Source organism: Protopterus annectens, chromosome 11.part0 (genome assembly GCF_019279795.1).
Source record: "Protopterus annectens isolate FY-2018-M chromosome 11.part0, PAN1.0, whole genome shotgun sequence".
Classification (NCBI taxonomy): Eukaryota; Metazoa; Chordata; order Ceratodontiformes; family Protopteridae; genus Protopterus; species Protopterus annectens.
Window position 1 is genome coordinate 1,419,893,781 of NC_056745.1, and position 20,643 is coordinate 1,419,914,423.

Genomic DNA, 20,643 nt, shown 5'->3' on the forward strand with positions numbered 1-20,643 from the left:
ATATTAATGCGGAAGTGTGTCATGCAGCATGAAACTGAAAACTAGTCGTTTTCCTTCTCATTAACAATGTCTGCTTTGTACAATACTAAATGTTGCTTTTTCTTTGGTAATTTTAAAATGCTGTATATTACTTTTCCATGATCATAAAATGTAATGCAAAATGTTACAGCTCATTTTAATAAAACCCATTTCTGGTCACTAATCTGTATTAATTTTATCATGCACATAATAATCTCCACAGACTGTGTTAGATCAAAAAGAACAGCACACAGAATATTGCTTATCAAACAATCAACATTATACTGTTGCATGTTGATTTCCAGTTACATAGAATATTAAATGTTATCTATAAACTTGCAAAATAAAGTGAAATATTTATTGTGCTGATATAGATAAAATTAGTTTTTTTGTCCCTGTCTGTCCTACAATACATGATTCAGCTTTCTAGTCAACAATACAATGCACAGAATAGCACTTTTCTGCGATGCTTGAGAGCTCTAAATATTTCACTTTATTTTTCATAAAGGTCCCTTGCCTCTCCCAGGAGACAATAAGTCAGTGAAACAGTTTAGATTACCAGGACAGTAAGCAATACAGTTTACACAGTCTGTACATACAAACAGCCAACACAAGAGAGTTGTAATAAAATGAGTGTGTTATACAACCTTACAGGCTTATGGCCCTAAACATCTTTGCCTGGAACAGTCATGCGGTAGCATATTATGTGTCTTGGAAAAGGCACTACATATGCCCACATTTCATTTACAAAATAAAAATGCATGAACTTATTTTTTATACATGAAAAAGAAGACTTCTGCACACTGTGTTCAATAATACTTCATCTAGACTTTCAGAAACTAAATATATAAAATACTAGTCTTGTATCCAACTGCCTGGTTTTACTTTTGTTTTGTAAGCTACTAACAAAAGGAAAATATAAAACAAACTTAGCACGTCCCAGGACCAGAACTGTCTCAGCTGTCCAAACTTCAGATTATCCTGTGTTGTTGAATGCCATCTCACAGTGTACTTTTGACTTTTGTGTGAGCAGCTGCCCAGACAGAAAATTTTGTTCTGTTTAGGTAGTCATTGCTATACAAGAATGAACTGTTTTCAAAAGATTTCTCAGCATTTGATTATCAATGTCTGTTACTGCTACTTGTGCTAACTTGGATCCTTTAATTCTTTTCAGAATGAACTGTCATGCAAATATTAAGAGAGTAAAGGGGTATATGCATGCAGTGTAGCTGGCTAAGAAAAGAAAAATGAAGACTATGATTTCCAAAAGAATATTAAAAAAAAATCACTAAACATAAATTATTGCGTTTATTTAGATTTTCCATGTTAGAAGAAACTAACAACTAAGTATTGGACTGGGTTATATGGAGCTCCAATGTTCTTGGATGGTCACTAAGAAAATCAGTAGGGAAAGGCCTCCCCCTAAAAGTACACAAACGTGCATAGACACACACACACACACACACACACACACACACACACACACACACACACACACACACACACACACACACACGTGTTACACCACAAGAAAACACATGTTTACCATAATTTGCTTAGAAAACGTTTTCTAATTGTTCAAAAAATATGTCATTACTGAAAACTTAGCGGGTTTTGCAGAAGCATATCAGACGTGGGTTCAGACTGTGAAGGAGCATTTTGTGAAAAATGCATCATGACTGGATTTCTTAACTGTTCGATCAAGCCAACCTGACCAAATTCCCAGCTGAACCCAGAGATACCTTTGAACTTCAAGAAGCTGTAACTGTATGTTTATCATCATGGTTCAGTAGCTGAAACTTCACAGCTCTATTATACTACATATTTACAGTGAGAAGGCAGCATTTCTACTTGGTAGTACAATACAGCATTTTGGGTTTTAAGCTTGTGGTTCTGAAAATATGCACTGTACATCCAGTTCCTTACTGTTAGCAGGTAAAAGCTTCTCCTTGCAAGCTACTACAACAGATCCTATCTTTGTGTTGGAAACTCATTTTAATTCTACATAAGCATAATTGTAGAGAAGTATAAAAATTCATTTTACTGTCAAGGATCTGTCTCTGCTGACTGTATTACCTAAGTCAGAAGAAAGCCCTAAACTGATAGCCAATTACCATCAGATTTTACTTATCAACATTTACACAAAGTTTCACTCAAAATCCTGGCCACACAGGCTGCATGCTTTGCTTTCCAAAATTACTTTCACTGAATGTCATGGTATATATCCCTCTTTCGTCTATAATACAATTCACCTTGCCAGCTGAGACTTTGGTTTTCGTATGAAGGACAGCACCTCAGGGTACAACACTCATTATGCTCAATGCAGTATCAGTACTAGAACATTGGGTCAGATCAAATAAAGCCTATATATACTAAGTGTACATCTACACTAGGTGTATACGTTATCTATTCAATAAAATTCTTATCACATTTTTTGTGCTTTCTAGTCACTCAGAAAGATTACACTAAGTGTACATGCAGTCTACAGTCTGTGGTAACCTTTATGAGGTCCTGTCGATATTTAAATCTGCAATAATATTTGTAGGAAAACAAAAATTAGGAGGAAGAAGGTGCGAGTTACATCTGTGTTGTCTGTTCACTCAGAACAGTGTACACTTAGTGTAGGCTTTATTGAATCTGGCCCATAGTTCAAGTAGCCTGGTGCTGGAATAGAACACACAGCTTTCTGATTTTCCCAGTTTTTGAAGTGAAACTGCATTTAAGAGGGATATGCAATGTTTCAGAACAAGGAATTTAGGGAAGCCTGGGCGTGACATATTCAGCACTAAATTTTACAGCCTGCTAGGTATACAAAATGCAGCCAGACACAACACTAATTCACAGTTACAAGAACAGGGTGTAAATGCCTTTATTTCGTCTTTGTAAACTGGTCCATGAAGCCTTTTCAGCCACAAATGGGGCCATAATGGCAAGACATACATAGACAGAATGAAGTAGTACAACAGGGTACATAAACAACAGTTACACTGTGTAGCGATAACAGGTCCAAGGTAGGCTCAGGCATAACAACAAACAGTATCATAGTAAGCAACTAGAAATGCAACAACATCGCACAACGTTTATCAAAGAACACACCAAATGGCCTGTGCACAACAACACTCCAATACTTCAGCTGAGTAGCTGCCAGAAAGAAAATAAAACTGCCAGCAGGATCAACAGAAATTATTACAAACCTAGAAGGACAGATAGAAATTACCAAAATGTACACCCTTGGTTAATAAGGTAGCAGTATTAAAATTTAGGGCCCCACAAGAGTATGTTATCATACATCATGGGCTTCCACAAATAAGCCCTTATGTAAAGTAAACTTCATCCACTAGAGGGAAGAGAAAGTTTAAATCAAGTGATCCCAAAAGTCTATAAAAGATACACAAAGAAATGTAATCTTGCATTCAGTACACCTCCTTTCTGCTACTTTGTGCACTACCAAACAGATCTAGTCAACAATATCCAAACAGGCAGCTATCTCAGTAGGGATGAGAACTTCCAGAATGCCAAGTAATAGCCTTCTTAGATGCCACTATTTCTTGACTAACAATTTTGAGCTCAAAGAGAGGCTCATTAGAATGTCAAGGATTTATGTTAGCTCCTTACATCATATGGTTGTTAGGGTTGCTGGGTTTGCAGCCAATTGGACTCCTAAATATCGGTTCCCTATTAGAAGACCGAAGATGCATTCTTTCGAATGCATCTTGGTCGAACTCAAAAGACGGAAACGGCAAAAGATCAAGTGACTTTTAAGTAAATTCTTTTCCTGGGAAAGAATTTGCTTGGCCGCTCCGTTACTTTGCCGTTTTTGGCACTGTAGTGCAGTCTCGGAGTTGGTATATTTAAGTAGGGGGGTGGGGGGCAAAGCCCCCCACTTAATGTAATCTTTAAGTGTTTTATTTCTTTATTTATTTTTTTGTTGGAACAGCGATTTTTTTTTCCCTAGGAAAAAGGACTGTTTGAAATTGTAAGCTTTCGCTTACACAGGGTCGATTAATCATCGTTCACTTTTTTAAGCGTTCGGTGATCTAATATAGACCCTAAATATCTAATGCTAGTGAGACTTCAAAAGCAATTAAAATCACTTTAAATCCAAATCAGGGAACAAAATAACCATTAATGGTGACAAACTTTGCCAACTTTTCTTCCAACCAGAAAGATTACATAACAAAACTGAACAAATCCTAAGTATGACAATCTCAGGAATATGCAGCTGTATTAAGTCATCCTTGAACTACACCAACCTCCATAAATGCCACTTTTCCTCAAGATGGGATGATAGAGAGCCCAATAGGCTCTGTAAAGCAATGTCTGAGGGTTCCAGTACCAAAATTAACAAAAAAGGCACAAAAGAGGTCCTGATGTGACCTTAAGAGACAGACAAATGGACCAAATTAAAAGGACCAAACATTTCTGTATGGCAGAATTATGGTACAAAGTATGCAAGACAGTGAAAATATTGACCAAAGGCTTATACTTAGTACCAGAAATAATTATGTCCACTAATGTACATTATCAGAGGCCACTTCCACATCCACAGATAACACTGCCCAAGACTGAACACCTTTACTTATTTCCTCCATCCAGTCAAAGATACAGGCCATTCTACAAGTCCTTCCATGAAAAAGTCAGCTTGATCTGAATGCACCATATCAGGGCATAAGGCTTGAGCCAAGCTGCCCACATCAACTTAAAAATGTATTATTGATATTGGACAATAACCTGCTAGGACCCCAACTCATTTTACCTACCTTTAGAACAGGGACCAAAATAGAGTACTTCCAAAAGGTATAATACAAACCATGGGAAAGAACAATATTACAGACATCCCATAAAAGCCCAACAGCTGAGGAGGAAGACTCATGTACATTTCAGATGAGAGGCTGTCATCTCCTATTAACTTCCCTGGATTTCATTTTCCTTATCACAGCTACCTGATAATTCTTACATACAAAATGGCTTCCGGGGCCTGCTTACTATCACCTAATAGTGCATGGAGGCATACAAGACCTCTTGAAGAGCAGGCTCCTCTGCCCCTCTGGGCCAGCCATTCCATGACAGACTGCTGAAAAATAATATCACAGTAATTCAAGCTAGGGAGACACTGATGTCTCAGTTTTACCAGTAGCGTAATGTAAAAGAGTCTAGGTCACATAATGCCTAGACGGTGCTCTTCACTTCTGGGCAAGTTAAGTACAGACTTAGAAACAGGCATCCTGAAATGATCCAATGCTAATCACCTTACAATATTTATTACTTATTTAATCTTTCTCCTAAGGACCTGGAGTTGCACAACTCCATGATGGGACCTTCTGTAGAATATATATTCATCATGCACAGACTGCAAATCTGCATTCCCTTTTATATTCATTGTTAAACACTGAATGTGGCCATCAGTTTTATGCTTCCTCTAATTCCAAACAGGGTAAAAGCACAAGCCAAACCAAAAACTCCTTACTGCAGCAAAAGGAAGGTCCCAGCATCCAAGCACAAGCCCACAAAAAGCCAAGGCGTAGTTAGTAGCTAAGTCCACAATACGAACACTTCTTTATTTAAAAACAGCAAACAGCAAAAATAACGTGCCCCTCTAATTCCAACCAAGTTGTCTTGAAATTTTCAGAGGTTTAAACTTCATTGCAGAACAATATAATGTGTTTCAAAACAATACTCTTACCTAAATCATTGTCATCATCTTCTGCCGACAGGTGTCTCTGCAACTCTGAAGAATCCACAGTGCATGCACACTTCGAATTGTAAGTCCATGTTCTACCACGGACGTGGATCTTTAAATCTCCAGAAGGAAGAACATTCATGACTTGGCCAATCTGTCCCAAAGTCTAGGATAATATAAACAACAAATCAGCTGATAGTTTTAATAAGTATTAAATACATTCAGGCAAGTCATAATACAAACAAAATACAAACCTAATCTTATTTACATAGGTAAATGCAAGATTAAAAGAAAATCAGTTTCCTGTCCCTGGCTTAGGCCTAAATTGACAAAGAAAGCAATTCAAAGTTTACACTATTCACTAACTATTATATCCACATACAGTTTGATTCTTTGTCAAGTACCTGAATAAAGGTCCTTTTAAGTCTAGGACAGTTACTGGTTCACTATACTGTGAAAGCAAAAGAATACTCTACTGTCTCCTACTGGCTACAACTATAGCTTCACCGATCTTCTACAAAATGGAGGCAGTTCTTAATCTGGCGCCTGTGGCATCAAGCTGGAGTTTAATACTCACTGTTTACAAAGTTTAAAGACTAATATTTAGGCTTATAATTAAACAGCTACATTGCTCCAAGGACTGGATGGTATCACTGCAACTTCTATAAGTTATTTTAAAAAAGTTTGTACTACCCTACTACCTCTGTATCTACAGCTGCTACTAGGTTGCAGAAGAGAAGAAAAGATGCTGAGAACACCCTACTTGTGCAACAAAAGGATTATCTGGCACATCCTTTGAGGGCAACAATACTGTCATATGATATTCAGTCCTGCAACGTTGCAATAATGGTCAAATACAGTTGACTGGAATGAAATCAATAGGTCTGGGGAGTTGCCATGCTTCAGTGCAGGGGTTCCTATCAAAATTCTGATGTTACAGAACGGCAAAACTGCATATAGTCAAGACCACATGACTGACATTCCATAACATCGAAAAACAAAAGAATATAAATATTTGAAAACAAAACAAAAAAATGTGTTTTTGCAGGGGGGCAAGGCACACCTTCTGCATATTATAAATTATATGTACCAACACTACAGTGGAGGAAGGGAAAATTCCATGATCACCACTATACTGCGATCTCAATGGAAAAAATTAGACTTTTCAGAAAGTCAGTCCCAACCATATGATGTTCGACTTTCCAAAAAGTCAATCTTATGAAGGGAACTCACAAGGCTGGCCTAAATTTAAATTGTTATATCTAAAAAGACTTAGAGTAAATCTCATCAGGATAGAGAATTTTTAATTTGTTGGCAGAAATACTGACAGGGTTCATTTAGGATCAGATATGATAATGAAGAAAATAAGATAAAAGTCCAACTACCTGCTTTCTTGTCTACAAGTGATATGCAGTGAATTTTAACCAGCCGCCTGTTCAAGTACAGCTGATCTGAAGTGGCTGGTACTGTACTAGCACATCCCTAAAAGTGCCTGCTTTCTGCAAAAGGAAATAATTGGGTCAGTTGTAAAATTAAGTATGTATTTTTTAAAGTTCTTTTCAATTATTTTTACATAAAAATATCTGCATGCATGTGCAGTCTGTGAGGAATGCCAACTTAAACCAATTGTCATTCCATACATACAGTGCCTTTCTCACCACATCTACTTGGCTGACCCAGTGACTCCTCTACCTTCACCAGACTGAACCATTCATTCCTCCTGTGGGACCCAGACTGACCCATTCATTCCTCCTGTGGGGCCCAGACTAACCCATTCATTTTTCCTGTGGGACCCAGACTGACCCATTCATTCCTCCTGTGGGACCCGGACTAACCCATTCATTCCTCCTGTGGGACAGGAATTGTGTTCAGCAATCTCTCACCTCCCAAAATATACTGACACATTCTAGACAAGACAAGAGTCCCATGGTCCATTCATTCCATGGGCTTTAAGCTCATTGGTGCACCACTGCCACTTGACCTCTGGTTCTGAACTCACCATCCCCATCTCTCTCTCCCTCTCTTGCTCTGTGTCAGAGGTGAAAGTAAGGTGACAGGAAGTGGGCTAGCTTCTGGTCAACAGAACCAAATGAAATAAGTGCAGCATTTCCCAGGTCATGTGCAGGATTTTCAAATCTACTTGATGGCCTGCAACAGTAACAACGAACACAGAGGATACAGCAGTCTAGATACAACCGTTCTCAATGTTTCATCTCAGGCAGTAATCAAATTCCTTCCTTTTACGAAGCGGATATGCAGAACAGTCAGGAATGATTTTTATGTCTCCCTATATGGGCCTTTATGTTTGGTTTTCCATGATCCTTTTTTTAATTTGAAGGTGTGAGACTAGTACAGGACGTCTAGTTTGCCATCCTGGGTCCTTTTTGTCTCTTCTATGTATTTTGTCAATTACAAGATACAGATCCCTTTCTTTTTTCAGTAGGAAGAGGAATTCAAACAGCTTTTGTTCCATTATTCGCCTGTGATCCCCACAATTCTGAGGTTAGCCTTCCTTTACAATTTTCCTGATCATCCAGGTTGTTTCACAATTTTTATACCTCCAAGTTAAGCAAATACAGTCTCATCATGTGTACAAAAAAAAACGTATTGTTTCTAGTTATAGAGTAGTCGTTTTCTGTAGTCTTGCACTTGTGTGAAACTTTTACTAACTGGGTCTTTCACTGCTGATTGTGAACTTTGGTTGATAGCAACAGGATGTCTAAAGAGACCAAACTGTCTGGCTTTAAAAAGTGTGATTCTTGCACACAACCAATGTCAATCACTGATGGTCACACTAGTTGTGTGTATTGCTTAGGCGCCGGCCACCTGGAGGATTCCTGTTCTATTTGCCATGCATTTAGTTCAAGGGTCCTACAGGAATGGAAAAATAAGCTAATTCTTTGGAGTTTGTTAAAGAGGGCTTTTGATTCAGCTGTTGAAGGGACTCAGACCTCCAAACCTTCAGACAAATCACCCAAAACGTCTTCGGCTCCAGCTTCCGAGCCATTGAAGAGACCTGACAAATTGAGTTCTTTGGATCTGAAACCTGTCAGTTCCGAAAAGGAAAAGTTTACTTCAGTTCCACTTGCAGTTTCGGAACCATCTAGTAGCCAAAAGGGGAGCCAGTCACCATCTTTGGATCTGATTTGTTCAGTGCCACAGTCTCCTTTATTGCAATCGGTGGCAGGTAGCCACAAGTCCTCCCATTCCTCTCGGTCATCCAGGAGCCTTTCAGATGACAATGTGGAACGGGTGGTTAAAAGGTTGCTTTGTACACCGGCTCTGGCAAAAATTCCTCAGAGCCAGGGGCTCTCTTGGCCCAGGATCATGGTGCCTTCGAGGTGATGAGGAGTGTGCTTTCCTCCGAGATTGCTCCACCCTCAGCTCCAGCTACTCTTCCTTCCAAAGGACCAGTGTCAACCTCTACACCATCCCTCCAGCCCCAGCGTAGAGAACCAATGCTCCAGGATGCCCCAATGGGTGAAACCCTCTCTTCCAAAACCTCCCCAGAACATACCCCAGATGAGGTCCCTCAGAAGAGAACATGTAAGAGGAAACACTTAGACTCCCCTGAGTCTGTCACATCCGATATCGACTTAGAGGATTCATTAGGGTCCCCATGGTCACCATCTGAGAGTTTCTCCTTTTTCTATTTACTTTATTTATTTGTCATTTGTTAACCGGCTTGATCCAACTGGGCCAAGTGACCCATTTTCAGTCGAGACCCAAGCAGAAAAGCTCCAGTTACAAACAAATTTACAGTAAGTTTTATATTAACATTCAGAGATAGCAGAGCAAGTTACAACAGAAGCATAGAATAAGAAGCTTGAGACAAGTACATGACAATAAACAAGTAGCATACAAGTATCACAATTGAACAGAGATTAGTAAAAATTGACATGTACATTAAAAGAGACCTAGCTGAAAAATTTTGAGGGTTGGATTTGACAGGTGAACATGTAGTAAGTTAGAATCTATAAAGGGATGGAATTATTATACAGTACTAGGATATGGGGGGTTAAGTTGGGTCATGACATGGGCATGTCCTGGTATTACATAGGAGAAGTTTGATTTCTTTTTTAAAGTGTAATGGACATCTTAGAGATCATGAAACAGAGAGGTGTCTGGACAACCCTCTCCCCTTCTGAAGACGAATCAGTATACCTGAAGGCATTTGGTTCTCGACTCTCCACCTCTTGGGTGTCTCCACCTTTCGACCAGCTCCTGGGTGTAGTCAGTCAAAAGGTGTGGAGTTCTCCAGAGTCAATGGAGCCGGTTCCGAGGAGGCCCAACAAATTCATTACAGCCCCGGAAGACAGACAGTTTTTGACCAAAGGTGTCCCGGTAGATGCTATGGTCATGACGGCAGTGACCAAGAAGGAATTAGCCGAAACTTCTGCATCTGTCCATCCGCCTAATAAGGAGTCTCGAATGATGAACAGATACAGGAAGCATATGTTCTCTTCAGCGGCCTTTACCCTTAGATTGCTGAATTATTTATCCCATTTTACTCGTCTTCAGAGGCATCTCCTCAAGGAGCCAGGAGATACCCTCTGAGGTGATACAGCTGCGGGGGTATCTGACAAGATAAGCTCTCAGCTTGTGACCTTAAACTCTACAACTAACTCCTCCATGCACCTCATTTCTTATGTGGCAGATGGAGTGAGCAGGGCAGCAGGCACAGGAATAAATGTAAACCACCAAGGAAAAGAAACCAGTGAATAACAGCTCTACTTTCCTGAATAAAATTTATTCCACAATACAAATTTCTCTAGCGCCTCGGCCACAGCCTTTACAGAGTAAAAATTCATCTGTTAAAACAAGCTCTTTTTATATTCATGTATAGCATTCAAATCATTCAATCAAACAATTAATCAATTAAAAAACATTCATCCATTAAAACTAAAAAACTAAATGAAACTTTGCCAGTTGCATTCTTTGTTTAATCCACAAGGAAATAATGTGTTATATTTCATTATTAACACAGATTCTTTATGTCTCAACATATTTTTCTGTAATTCTGCATTACCATATTGCATTGGTATGTGTTCCAACACTGTAACCTTCATGCATTTTATATCTCCTTGATGTTTATCATTAAAATGTTCTGCTATAGGACTTATAATTGTATTATTCTTAACATCTCTTACATGCTCTTTTATTCTATCTGCCAATGTTCTTTTAGTCTCACCTATATAATATTTTCTACATGAACAAAAAATAACATAAATTACTCCTCTGCTCAAACAGGAATATGTACCTCTAGTGTCAAAACTTTTTCCTTTTATCTTGTCTACCTTAGTAACAATATGCTGACAAATGGAACATTTTCCACATGGTATAGTTCCCACCATATTAATATTAACCAATATATTATCCCTTGGTTTTTTATATATGCTATGCACTAAAAAATCTTGAAGATTTCTTCCTCTTTTATAAGATACTATCAAATCCACATTTGTTAGTGACTCAATTTCTTCTTTTACTTGTCTCCAGTACTGTTTTACCAGCCCATTCATTATATGGGAAAAAATTGTATATCTAGTAACAAAAAATATTTTTTCTTTATCTTGTTTATCCTTCTTATATGTTATCTTTGTATGTCTATTATCAAATTTGATATGTTTGTTTGTTCTATCATTACCATATATTTTATCAAAACTTTCTTGTACATCTTGTTGTTGATACCCCCTAGCAATAAATATAGAGGCTACTTTGTATGCTTCTTCCTGTGCTTGTTTGCTATTACTACTAAGCCTTTTTATCCTAAGTAGCTCCCCATAAGGAATAGCTGCCAAGGTGTGACTAGGATGACAGCTGTTACCAAACATTTTCCAATTTACTTGATTAAACTTTCTATGTATACTAGTCTGAATTTTCTGCTTTATTATCCCTCTTAATGTTATGTCTAAATAATTGACTTGACTTCCTATTTGAATGTCATCAAACTTGATACCATAATTATTAACATTCAAATACTCCATAAATTCAGATGACAAACTTTCTCCACCTTCACAAACAAAAATCAAATCATCAATAAATCGATAATATTTCACCACATATTTTCTAAAAAATTCATGTCTATAAATATACATATTTTCAACTAAACCCATAAATAAATTTGCATAAACTGGGGCGAAAGCCGCCCCCATTGCTGTTCCAATCTTTTGCTTATATAAAATACCATTAAATTCAAATATATTATGTGTTAAACAAAACTCTATCAATTCTAATATGTACTGTGTTTTAGGACTCTCACCTAAAAAAATACAATATAGCTTCAAGACCAAAATTATGAGAAATGTTGGTGTATAAACTCACCACATCTACTGTTATAAAATACATTTCTCTGGTCCATACTATATCCTTTATTTTATTTAAGAAATCAAAGGAATCCTTTATATATGAAGGTAACTTCAGCGCTGCTTGCAATAAAATCTCATGCAATAGGCAACTAAGGTTATATGTAAAAAAGCCATTTGCAGACACTATAGGGCGACCTGGTGGTCGTACCAAATTTTTATGAATCTTGGGGAGACAAAAAAACTTTGCCACCCTACTGTTCTTAATCAAAATTTTACGAGTTACATCACTATCTGTAAAATAGTGTAATCTTATGCCTTTTTTTAACAAAGTTTGAAAAGCATTTTCTGCTTGTTTCAAATAAATCTCATCTATCCTACTGTAAATATCACTGTTGTTTAAACGTTCCATACACATTGTTAAATAATCCCCAGAATTCATTACCACCAGTTTGCCCCCTTTGTCCGAAAGTTTAAAAACTATATCTTCATTTCTACTCATACTTTGCAACTTTATCCATTGTTCTTTTGTTAAATTATAGTCCTTGTCTGTACTTTCAAAATCTCTAAGTTCTTTATCCATTATAATATTTAAAGCATTGTTAAACCTCTGTATGTTAACATTTTTACACGGAGGCATAAACGAGCTAATATTTTTCAATTTACTTGTGTCTAATAAACTGTATGCATTAACTTCCTGCTCAGAATCACACGAAAAAAAAACTTTCATTGCTATCCGAATCTGTTTCATCATTACATTCAGTTATAACATTGTAATCAGTATTAAAAAAATATTCCCATAAATTCATTTTACGAACTAAATTACATATCTCAATTTTTATCTCATGCCTTCTAGGTATACATGTCGGTATGAATTTTAAACCTTTATCCAATACCGACTGTTCTATGGCATCAAATGTATAACTAGATAAATTAACAACATAATCCGGTACCATAGTACCTGTTACTGTATTTTTATGTCCATCTACCTTAGGAGAGGAGACATTCCTGGATCCATCTTTGTGACTTAGCTGAACCATTCAAGTCTTCCTTTATTGACTCCCCATTTGACGGCTCATCCTTGTCCGGGCCAAAAGTGAAGGAGACTCTCACCAGGAGCGAGCAAGATGGAAATACTTTGTCTGCTGTGGGTGTATGTTTCCCCATCCCTACAAGACCTTATCCCAAAGGTCAGAAGGGTGGAAAAATGTGGTTCCAGAAATCCAAAGGAGCCTCACCGGCCACTCATGGCAAATTTTCCCCCAGGGGCAGAGGGGGAAATAACAACAGAAGATGCAGCCCTGGCAGCAGAGGGGTCCACAGAATCAGAGTGACAGAGATACGTTCTCGGGTAGACCCTTCCAGTGCTCCTGAAGGCTCACCTGTCCACCTCTGGAGGCAGTCGGGGGAGATTATCACTGTACCCAAAAGCTGGGCTACACATGACTCAAGACAAATGGGTACAGTCCATCATATCCAGGGGATACAACATTCCTTTCTCCCTTTCATCAAAGATCATTCCAGACATACCACCCAGTCAAAGGGATCAAGCAACCCTAGAAATTCAAAGGTTGCTAGAAAAAAAAAAAAAAAAAAAAGAGTCCCCGCAGTCCAAATCGGATCCAGAATTTACTCAAGGTTCTTTTTGCTTCCAAAAAAGACAGGGGACTGGAGACCAATTTTGGATCTCAGCAGAGTGAACAAATTGGTAAAGAAAATGAAGTCCCAGATGGTAACACTGCAGTCTGTACTCCCTTTTCTGGGACAAGACAATTGGATGTGCTCCACAGATCTTCAGGATGCGTAACACCATATAAAGATGGACAGGCGATCCAGAAGATATCTACACTTCCGACTGGGAGCCAGTCATTACCAATTCAGAGCTCTGCCCTTTGGCCTCACTACAGCCCCCAGAGTGTTTACCAAATGCATGGCAGTAGTCACGGCTCATCTGAGGCACCAAGGATTCTGGGTGTTTCCATACTTAGATGACTGGCTCCTGACCATCACCATTGAGCATCTACTAACCAGGACAAGAGATACCACCATTCATCTCTGCTCAGAGCTGGGCATTACTATAACTTTACAAAAATCAGCCTTGTTGCCATCACAGCAAATTACCTTTATAGGAGCAGACAAACACAAAAGACATGGTGGCAAAACTGCCTCATGAAAGAGTTCAAATGCTGCGCCATCAGGTGTCAATATTGCTCATGAAGAAAAAAGTTCAGGCAAAATTTTTCCTCAAGGTTCTGGGTTCAATGGCAGCTGCAATGACACTAGTGCCACTGACGCATCTACACATGAGAGTGTTACAGTGGCTACTCTTTGCTAAGTGGTCCATGCAAGAGTCACCCATGCCACACAAAATTCTCATTATGAACACCTGCAAGAGGGACTTACAATGATGACTTTAGTCCACACAGGTAACAATATGCCAACCATTTGTTCTTCCCCAACCTGCAGCTACAGTAACCAAGGACACTTCCCAGATGGGGGAGGGGACATTATCTGGGACAGAGTGTCCAAGGGACTTGGCAAGAACACAAATACCACTTGCACATCAATGTCCTAGAGATGAGGGCAGTGCTCCTGACGTTGCAAGCATTCCAACAGGTATGATTGCAATATAAACAGACAATATATGTCTGTGGTGTGGTATATCAACAAACAAGGCGGAACCAGATCCTACTCCATCTGTCAAGAGGCTCAGAGAGTTTGGCAAAGGGAAATTTTTTCTCAGCGTTTTCTAACTGCAACACACATCCCAGGGAAATCCAACATGATAGCAGGCAGGCTAAGCAGGGCAATTCTTATGCCTCATGAGTGATCCCTCAAACAGGAAATTGCGAACTGAATTTTTTGCTAATGGGGCCAACCTTGCTGCGACCTCTTTGCCACATCCATCATCTCCAAATGCAGCAGCTACATTGCCCTAATCCCCCTCTTGGGGGGGGGGTCACCCAGGGGTGCACTTTTTCACGATTGGCCCCTGGGACTTCTTTACGCATTTCCCCCATTTCCATTAATACCCAAAGTTCTCCAGAAAGCCAGATTGTTGAGTTGCAATCTGATTCGCATTGCTCCTTACTGGCCTTGTCAAATATGGTTCCCCTTCCTATGGCCCCATCTTCAGCAGGAGTCTTGGATCCTGGACCCAGTGCCAGATCTTCTGACTCATCAGTCAGGAACACTCCACACCTCTCTTCAAAGCCTCAAGCTGACAGCTTGGCTACTCCGCTTCCCATTTTAACCAGGCTTCCAGAACTATCCCCAGCAGTGCAACACATTCTGGTTTTGTCTCACAAGAATACAACTAGGAAACTTTATGCAAGCAAATGAAAGAGGTTTTCCTTTTGGGATAACAAGAACCATACAGGCCCCTTTACAGCCCCTATATCAGCAATTCTGGAATTGTTAACAGAAACCTTTAATCAGGGTGCAGCGGCAGCCACGGTACGAGTACAACTAGTTGCTACATCACACTACCACATAGGAGACATGTGATCTAATATAATATCCCACAGATTATGCAAAGCCTTTCTGAGGGGTACATTCCTTTTAAGACCTCCCATAAGAGAACCACCACCTCCTCCGGATCTAAATTTGGTGTTATCCTCTAATTCTCCCTCCATTCGAACCAGCTTCCTCTTACCCACTAAAGTTTTTATCTTGGAAGACAACCGTTTTGACAGCTGTTACTTCTGCTAGGAGGATTTCAGAACTGCAAGCACTGTCTGTCCATCCTCCCTATCTGATTAGCCACAAGGACAGAGTGTCTCTTAGGACAAATCCTTCCTTTCTGCCAAAGGTTTGTTCTGAGGCCAATTTAAATCAGTCTGTTGAGCTAGCCATGCTTTTCCCCAATTATGGCAACAAGGCAGAATACGAGCTTCACCAAAATAGATGTACATAGGTAGTTACATTTCTACTTACATAGGACAAAGGTTTTTAGAAAATCTGACCAACTGTTTGTTTCATTCTCAGAAAACAGAAAGGGAACTACAGTTTCAAAAGTCACCTTATCAAAATGCCTTACAGACACCATTACTTATATCTATAACTCTCAGAATAAAGAGCTGCCTGGAAAAATTAGAGGGCATTCAACTAGAGCTATGTCGACTTCCACTGCCTTTCAAGCAAGGCTCCCTTTAGATTCAATTTGTGCTGCAGCTACATGGGTTAACCCTCATACCTTTATCACTCATTACAAAGTAGATGTGGCTACCCGGCACAGGGAATCCTTTGGTTCCAGTGTTCTGAAGAGTTGATTCCCTTGAGCCACCCAAGAAAGAAGGTGCTGGGGACTATGTCCCAACCAGCAAGAATGAAGGCGAGATAGGACAACATAACATAAAGAAGTTATGTACTCACCATAATGTTCCATGTTTGTTGTCCATAATCTCGCCTTCATTCTTGCATCCACCCCTCCTTCCCCTTTCCTGGAGGATAGAGAGGAATTTTTCTGCAATTGGCTGTAAATTCCTGATTCCCTTCATGCCTTAGGAATTATGGGCAGAGGATCTGTTGTAGTATTTGTACTGAGATGCACAGTCTAGTGATTCGTTGTATCAAATGAGATCTGGGTAACAGTCGCTAGGCATCTTGGGATAGCCTCGAGCCAGTGAAAGCTCTCGAGCTTTAGTATGCAGCCGAATCGGAACCGGTGCTCAGTTCAGAACCCAAACATCAAGAATGAAGGTGAAATTATGGACAACAAACATGGAACATTATGGTGAGTACATAACTTCTTTTTACTTCTAATTAAAATGTATGAAAATGTTTCTGAATTACTATGAATGTAACAAAAGTGATTTTTAGAATGTATTTTTAAATGTGAAAGGGAGCAATCACCCAAAAATAAGCACTGTTGAATGAATTTATGACTGAGTGCTGAACAGGACCTTTAGACTTCCCTTTGCCACACATAAACCCAGAAAGCCAGAAACAGAAATTGGTTCTAAATGTGAAGCAAGTTCAACAATAACTAAACCATGTTTAAAAGATCTTCATGTAAATTGGGGTAAAATGAAAAGAGCTGCTGAATGTTTTAACAAAGTAGTATGAAGCTTCTGAATGGTTGCTTACCAAAGAAATGCAAAATTAATGTATTAAACTACTAAAAGAAATATATTCAGAAAATGTTGTGGCATGAAGAAAATTGCTGAAACTGTGTACATAAAAGTAAGTATTGCAAAGTTGTGTTGAATTCTCAAACTGCAAGGAACAGCATACTACAATTTAAATGAAGAGGTAAAACTAATGAAATATAAGTGTTGTGATATTGAATTAGTTACGACATGGCTGTATTTGGAAAATACAGAAAAGTGGTGTGCATAAAGAAAGGGAAGCAGTAACTGGTATGAATAATTTAGATATATTTTGTGGTACTACTAAATTTGTGTTCAGGATTAATGGTGGAACAAGTGTGCACAAGAAAATAAGTCAGACAATCCCTAAAAGTGTACACTGGAAAATGGTGACTGCAGTGTGTGCTCTAAACTAAAGCAGAGTGTATGTTGTAGTGATGGTTTACAGTTCAATGGTATGGTGCTTCTGAAATAGTTCAAATGTAATAAGGCACACATATAAACTTAGTATCATTTCAACATTGTGCTGTTTACCACATGACAACAAGGAAAGTCTAATGGACAAGTTGCTAGATTTAAATGAACTGTATGTTTGAAAAAGGAAACTCAAATAAGAATATTTGCCATGAAAGAAACCGAGAAACAAAACTAATAATTCCAAAACTGGTGGGTTTATAACATTCAGAGTGGAATCTTAACCAGCTTTTGAAGATAAATGAAAGTATGGTGAGATTAGCAAAGCATCAATTCATCAAAATACTGCTTCCATGAACCAGACATTTATTGTATTTGTGTAATGTCCTCTATTTAAATCAAGTGAAAATCAATGTCTGTTATTCTTTTCATCGGAAAACCAAACTGATCTTCAGATCAACTGTTTGGCAGATATTGAATTCAGCAAAAAGTTGTGTGTGTGTGTGTGTGTGTGTGTGTGTGTGTCTGTGTGTGTGTGTCTGTGTGTCTGTGTTTGTGTATCTGTGTGTGTCGGTGTGGTGTGTGTGGTTGTGTCGGTGTGGTGTGTGTGTGTGTGTGTGTGTGTGTGTGTGTGTGTGTGTGTTGTGTGCCTGTGTGTGTTGTGTGTCTGCGTGTCTGTGTGTGTCTGTTTAAGCCAATCTTATTGGGAAGCAAAAGCAAAATAGAGAAATGCACGTGAAAAGGTCATGGGTGGTGCTATTTTCTGCCCGATTCTCCTTCACTGTAGCAAACAATAGTAAGAAATTCGTGGCAATGTACTCCTACAAGGAAACATAATGTGTGTGTTTATTTGAACCATGTTCCAGGAATAATATCAATAGTGGAAATAAAGGGGCTGGTTGGAAAACATTCATTTTTCTTCATATTACAGTAGAGACTTGAAACAAAAATTGTGCGTATGGTCAAATTACCTCACTTCACTTTGTAAAAGTAAATATGGGTCAGGTACTACTTCTAAAAAGTTAAACTCTGTGACAGTGAAAATGGATTCATTTCTATGTATTGCAAGACAGACATCTGTATGCAGGTGAAACTAATTATGTATTGCTTGTATTAAAATTAGGGACAAAAAAAGGCAAAACAATAATGTGCTACTATACCGAAACAATAATATATAGTAAGCTCTGTGCAACATGACGAGTCTAATTCTAATATATAGTAAGCTCTGCGCAACATGAAGGGATGTTCCCTTTACAAGTCTAATTTGAATATATAGTAAGCACTGCACAACATGAAGGGATGTTCCCTTCACGAATCTAATTCGAATATATAGTAAGCGCTGCACAACATGAAGGGATGTTCCCTTTACGAATCTAATTCGAATATATAGTAAGCGCTGCACAACATGAAGGGATGTTCCCTTTACGAGTCTAATTCTAATATATAGTAAGCTCTGCGCAACATGAAGAGTCTAATTCTAATATATAGTAAGCTCTGCGCAACATGAAGGGATGCTCCCTTTACGAGTCTAATTCGAATATATAGTAAGCGCTGCACAACATGAAGGGATGTTCCCTTTACGAGTCTAATTCGAATATATAGTAAGCTCTGCACAACATGAAGGGATGTTCCCTTTACGAGTCTAATTCAAATATATAGTAAGCGCTGCACAACATGAAGGGATGTTCCCTTTATGAGTCTAATTCTAATATATAGTAAGCTCTGCGCAACATGAAGGGATGCTCCCTTTATGAGTCTAATTCGAATATATAGTAAGCGCTGCACAACATGAAGGGATGTTCCCTTTACGAGTCTAATTCGAATATATAGTTAGCTCTGCACAACATGAAGGGATATTCCCTTTACGAGTCTAATTTGAATATATAGTAAGCGCTGCACAACATGAAGGGATGTTCCCTTTACGAGTCTAATTCAAATATATAGTAAGCGCTGCACAACATGAAGGGATGTTCCCTTTACGAGTCTAATTCTAATATATAGTAAGCTCTGCACAACATGACGAGTCTAATTCTAATATATGGTAAGCTCTGTGCAACATGAAGGGATGTTCCCTTTACGAGTCTAATTCGAATATATAGCAAGCGCTGCACAACATGAAGGGATGTTCCCTTTACGAGTCTAATTCTAATATATAGTAAGCTCTGCGCAACATGACGAGTCTAATTCTAATATATAGTAAGCTCTGCGCAACATGAAGGGATGTTCCCTTTATGAGTCTAATTCTTGCTTTCACTTTCTAAGGTTTCCTCTTTTTATTTATTTATTTATTTTCTATATTAACATATCTGTGATATACCTTTTTTGGTATGTTGCAAAACGTTGTACATCATTTTTATTTCTGGATTTGTTAGTTCATAACGATATGTTTTTTGTTGTCAATTTATGAGCATTAGTTTACCAGTTCTGAGTTGCTACTTGCTGAGTATTATAATGAGTAAAATACGGTTTAAAAACAACATGTAGTAAGCTCTGCAGACAAACGGCAACACTGGTTCACAAAATAAAGTGGTGTTGGTCAAACAAGTCTCATCCCAAACAGTGCTGTGGTACTGCAGAATAAGAAGGGTTTGTTTCACAATATTTATAACAGGAAGGAGCAAATGAATGTTTTGCAGTTCTGTGTTACAACTATGCAAAGAGAAATATTATTTGAGAGCGATGACTCTGGTTCTAATGGTTCTAAAAGAGCTGAAACAAATAATATTGAAGAGCAGAACCTGGGTTTTTAATTAGAAAGTGTTGGTATGAAACAAGAACCAAGCAATGGATGTCATTTGACAAATCTGTTTAAGGAACAAAAGGCTAATTCAAGAACAAGGAAAACTAAATGAGACTCTCTCTCAACGGTACATAGCTCTGCAAAATAAAGTCAGGGTGTAACATGAGAGTGTTGAAATACAAAGTCAGTGAGTGGGATGTTGTCTTTAAGCAGACTGAGTCAAAGTAATGCTGGAACATATAGTGTCTAAAACTGAAAATAAAATAACAAGAGAGTTTCCAAAAGTTAAATTAAGAAGGAATGACCAGAACAGCTAAAAGAACAAGTTATTATTTATTAAATATAAAGTAAGCACAATCGCGCATAAGCACTTCTTCAGACTAAATTCAAACAAAGCAA

At 38.4% G+C, this 20,643-nt stretch overlaps 1 protein-coding gene across 1 annotated transcript in view; it reads right to left on the reverse strand.

Annotated features, from left to right (window-relative positions):
* LOC122815880 (E3 ubiquitin-protein ligase MIB2-like) overlaps nt 1-20,643 on the reverse strand; it is a 782,860-nt gene that overhangs the window by 517,342 nt on the left and 244,875 nt on the right. The window contains exon 8 of the mRNA XM_044088707.1: nt 5,702-5,864. Within this exon, the coding sequence (XP_043944642.1) occupies nt 5,702-5,864 (163 nt within the window). The remainder of the gene's footprint in view (nt 1-5,701; nt 5,865-20,643) is intronic.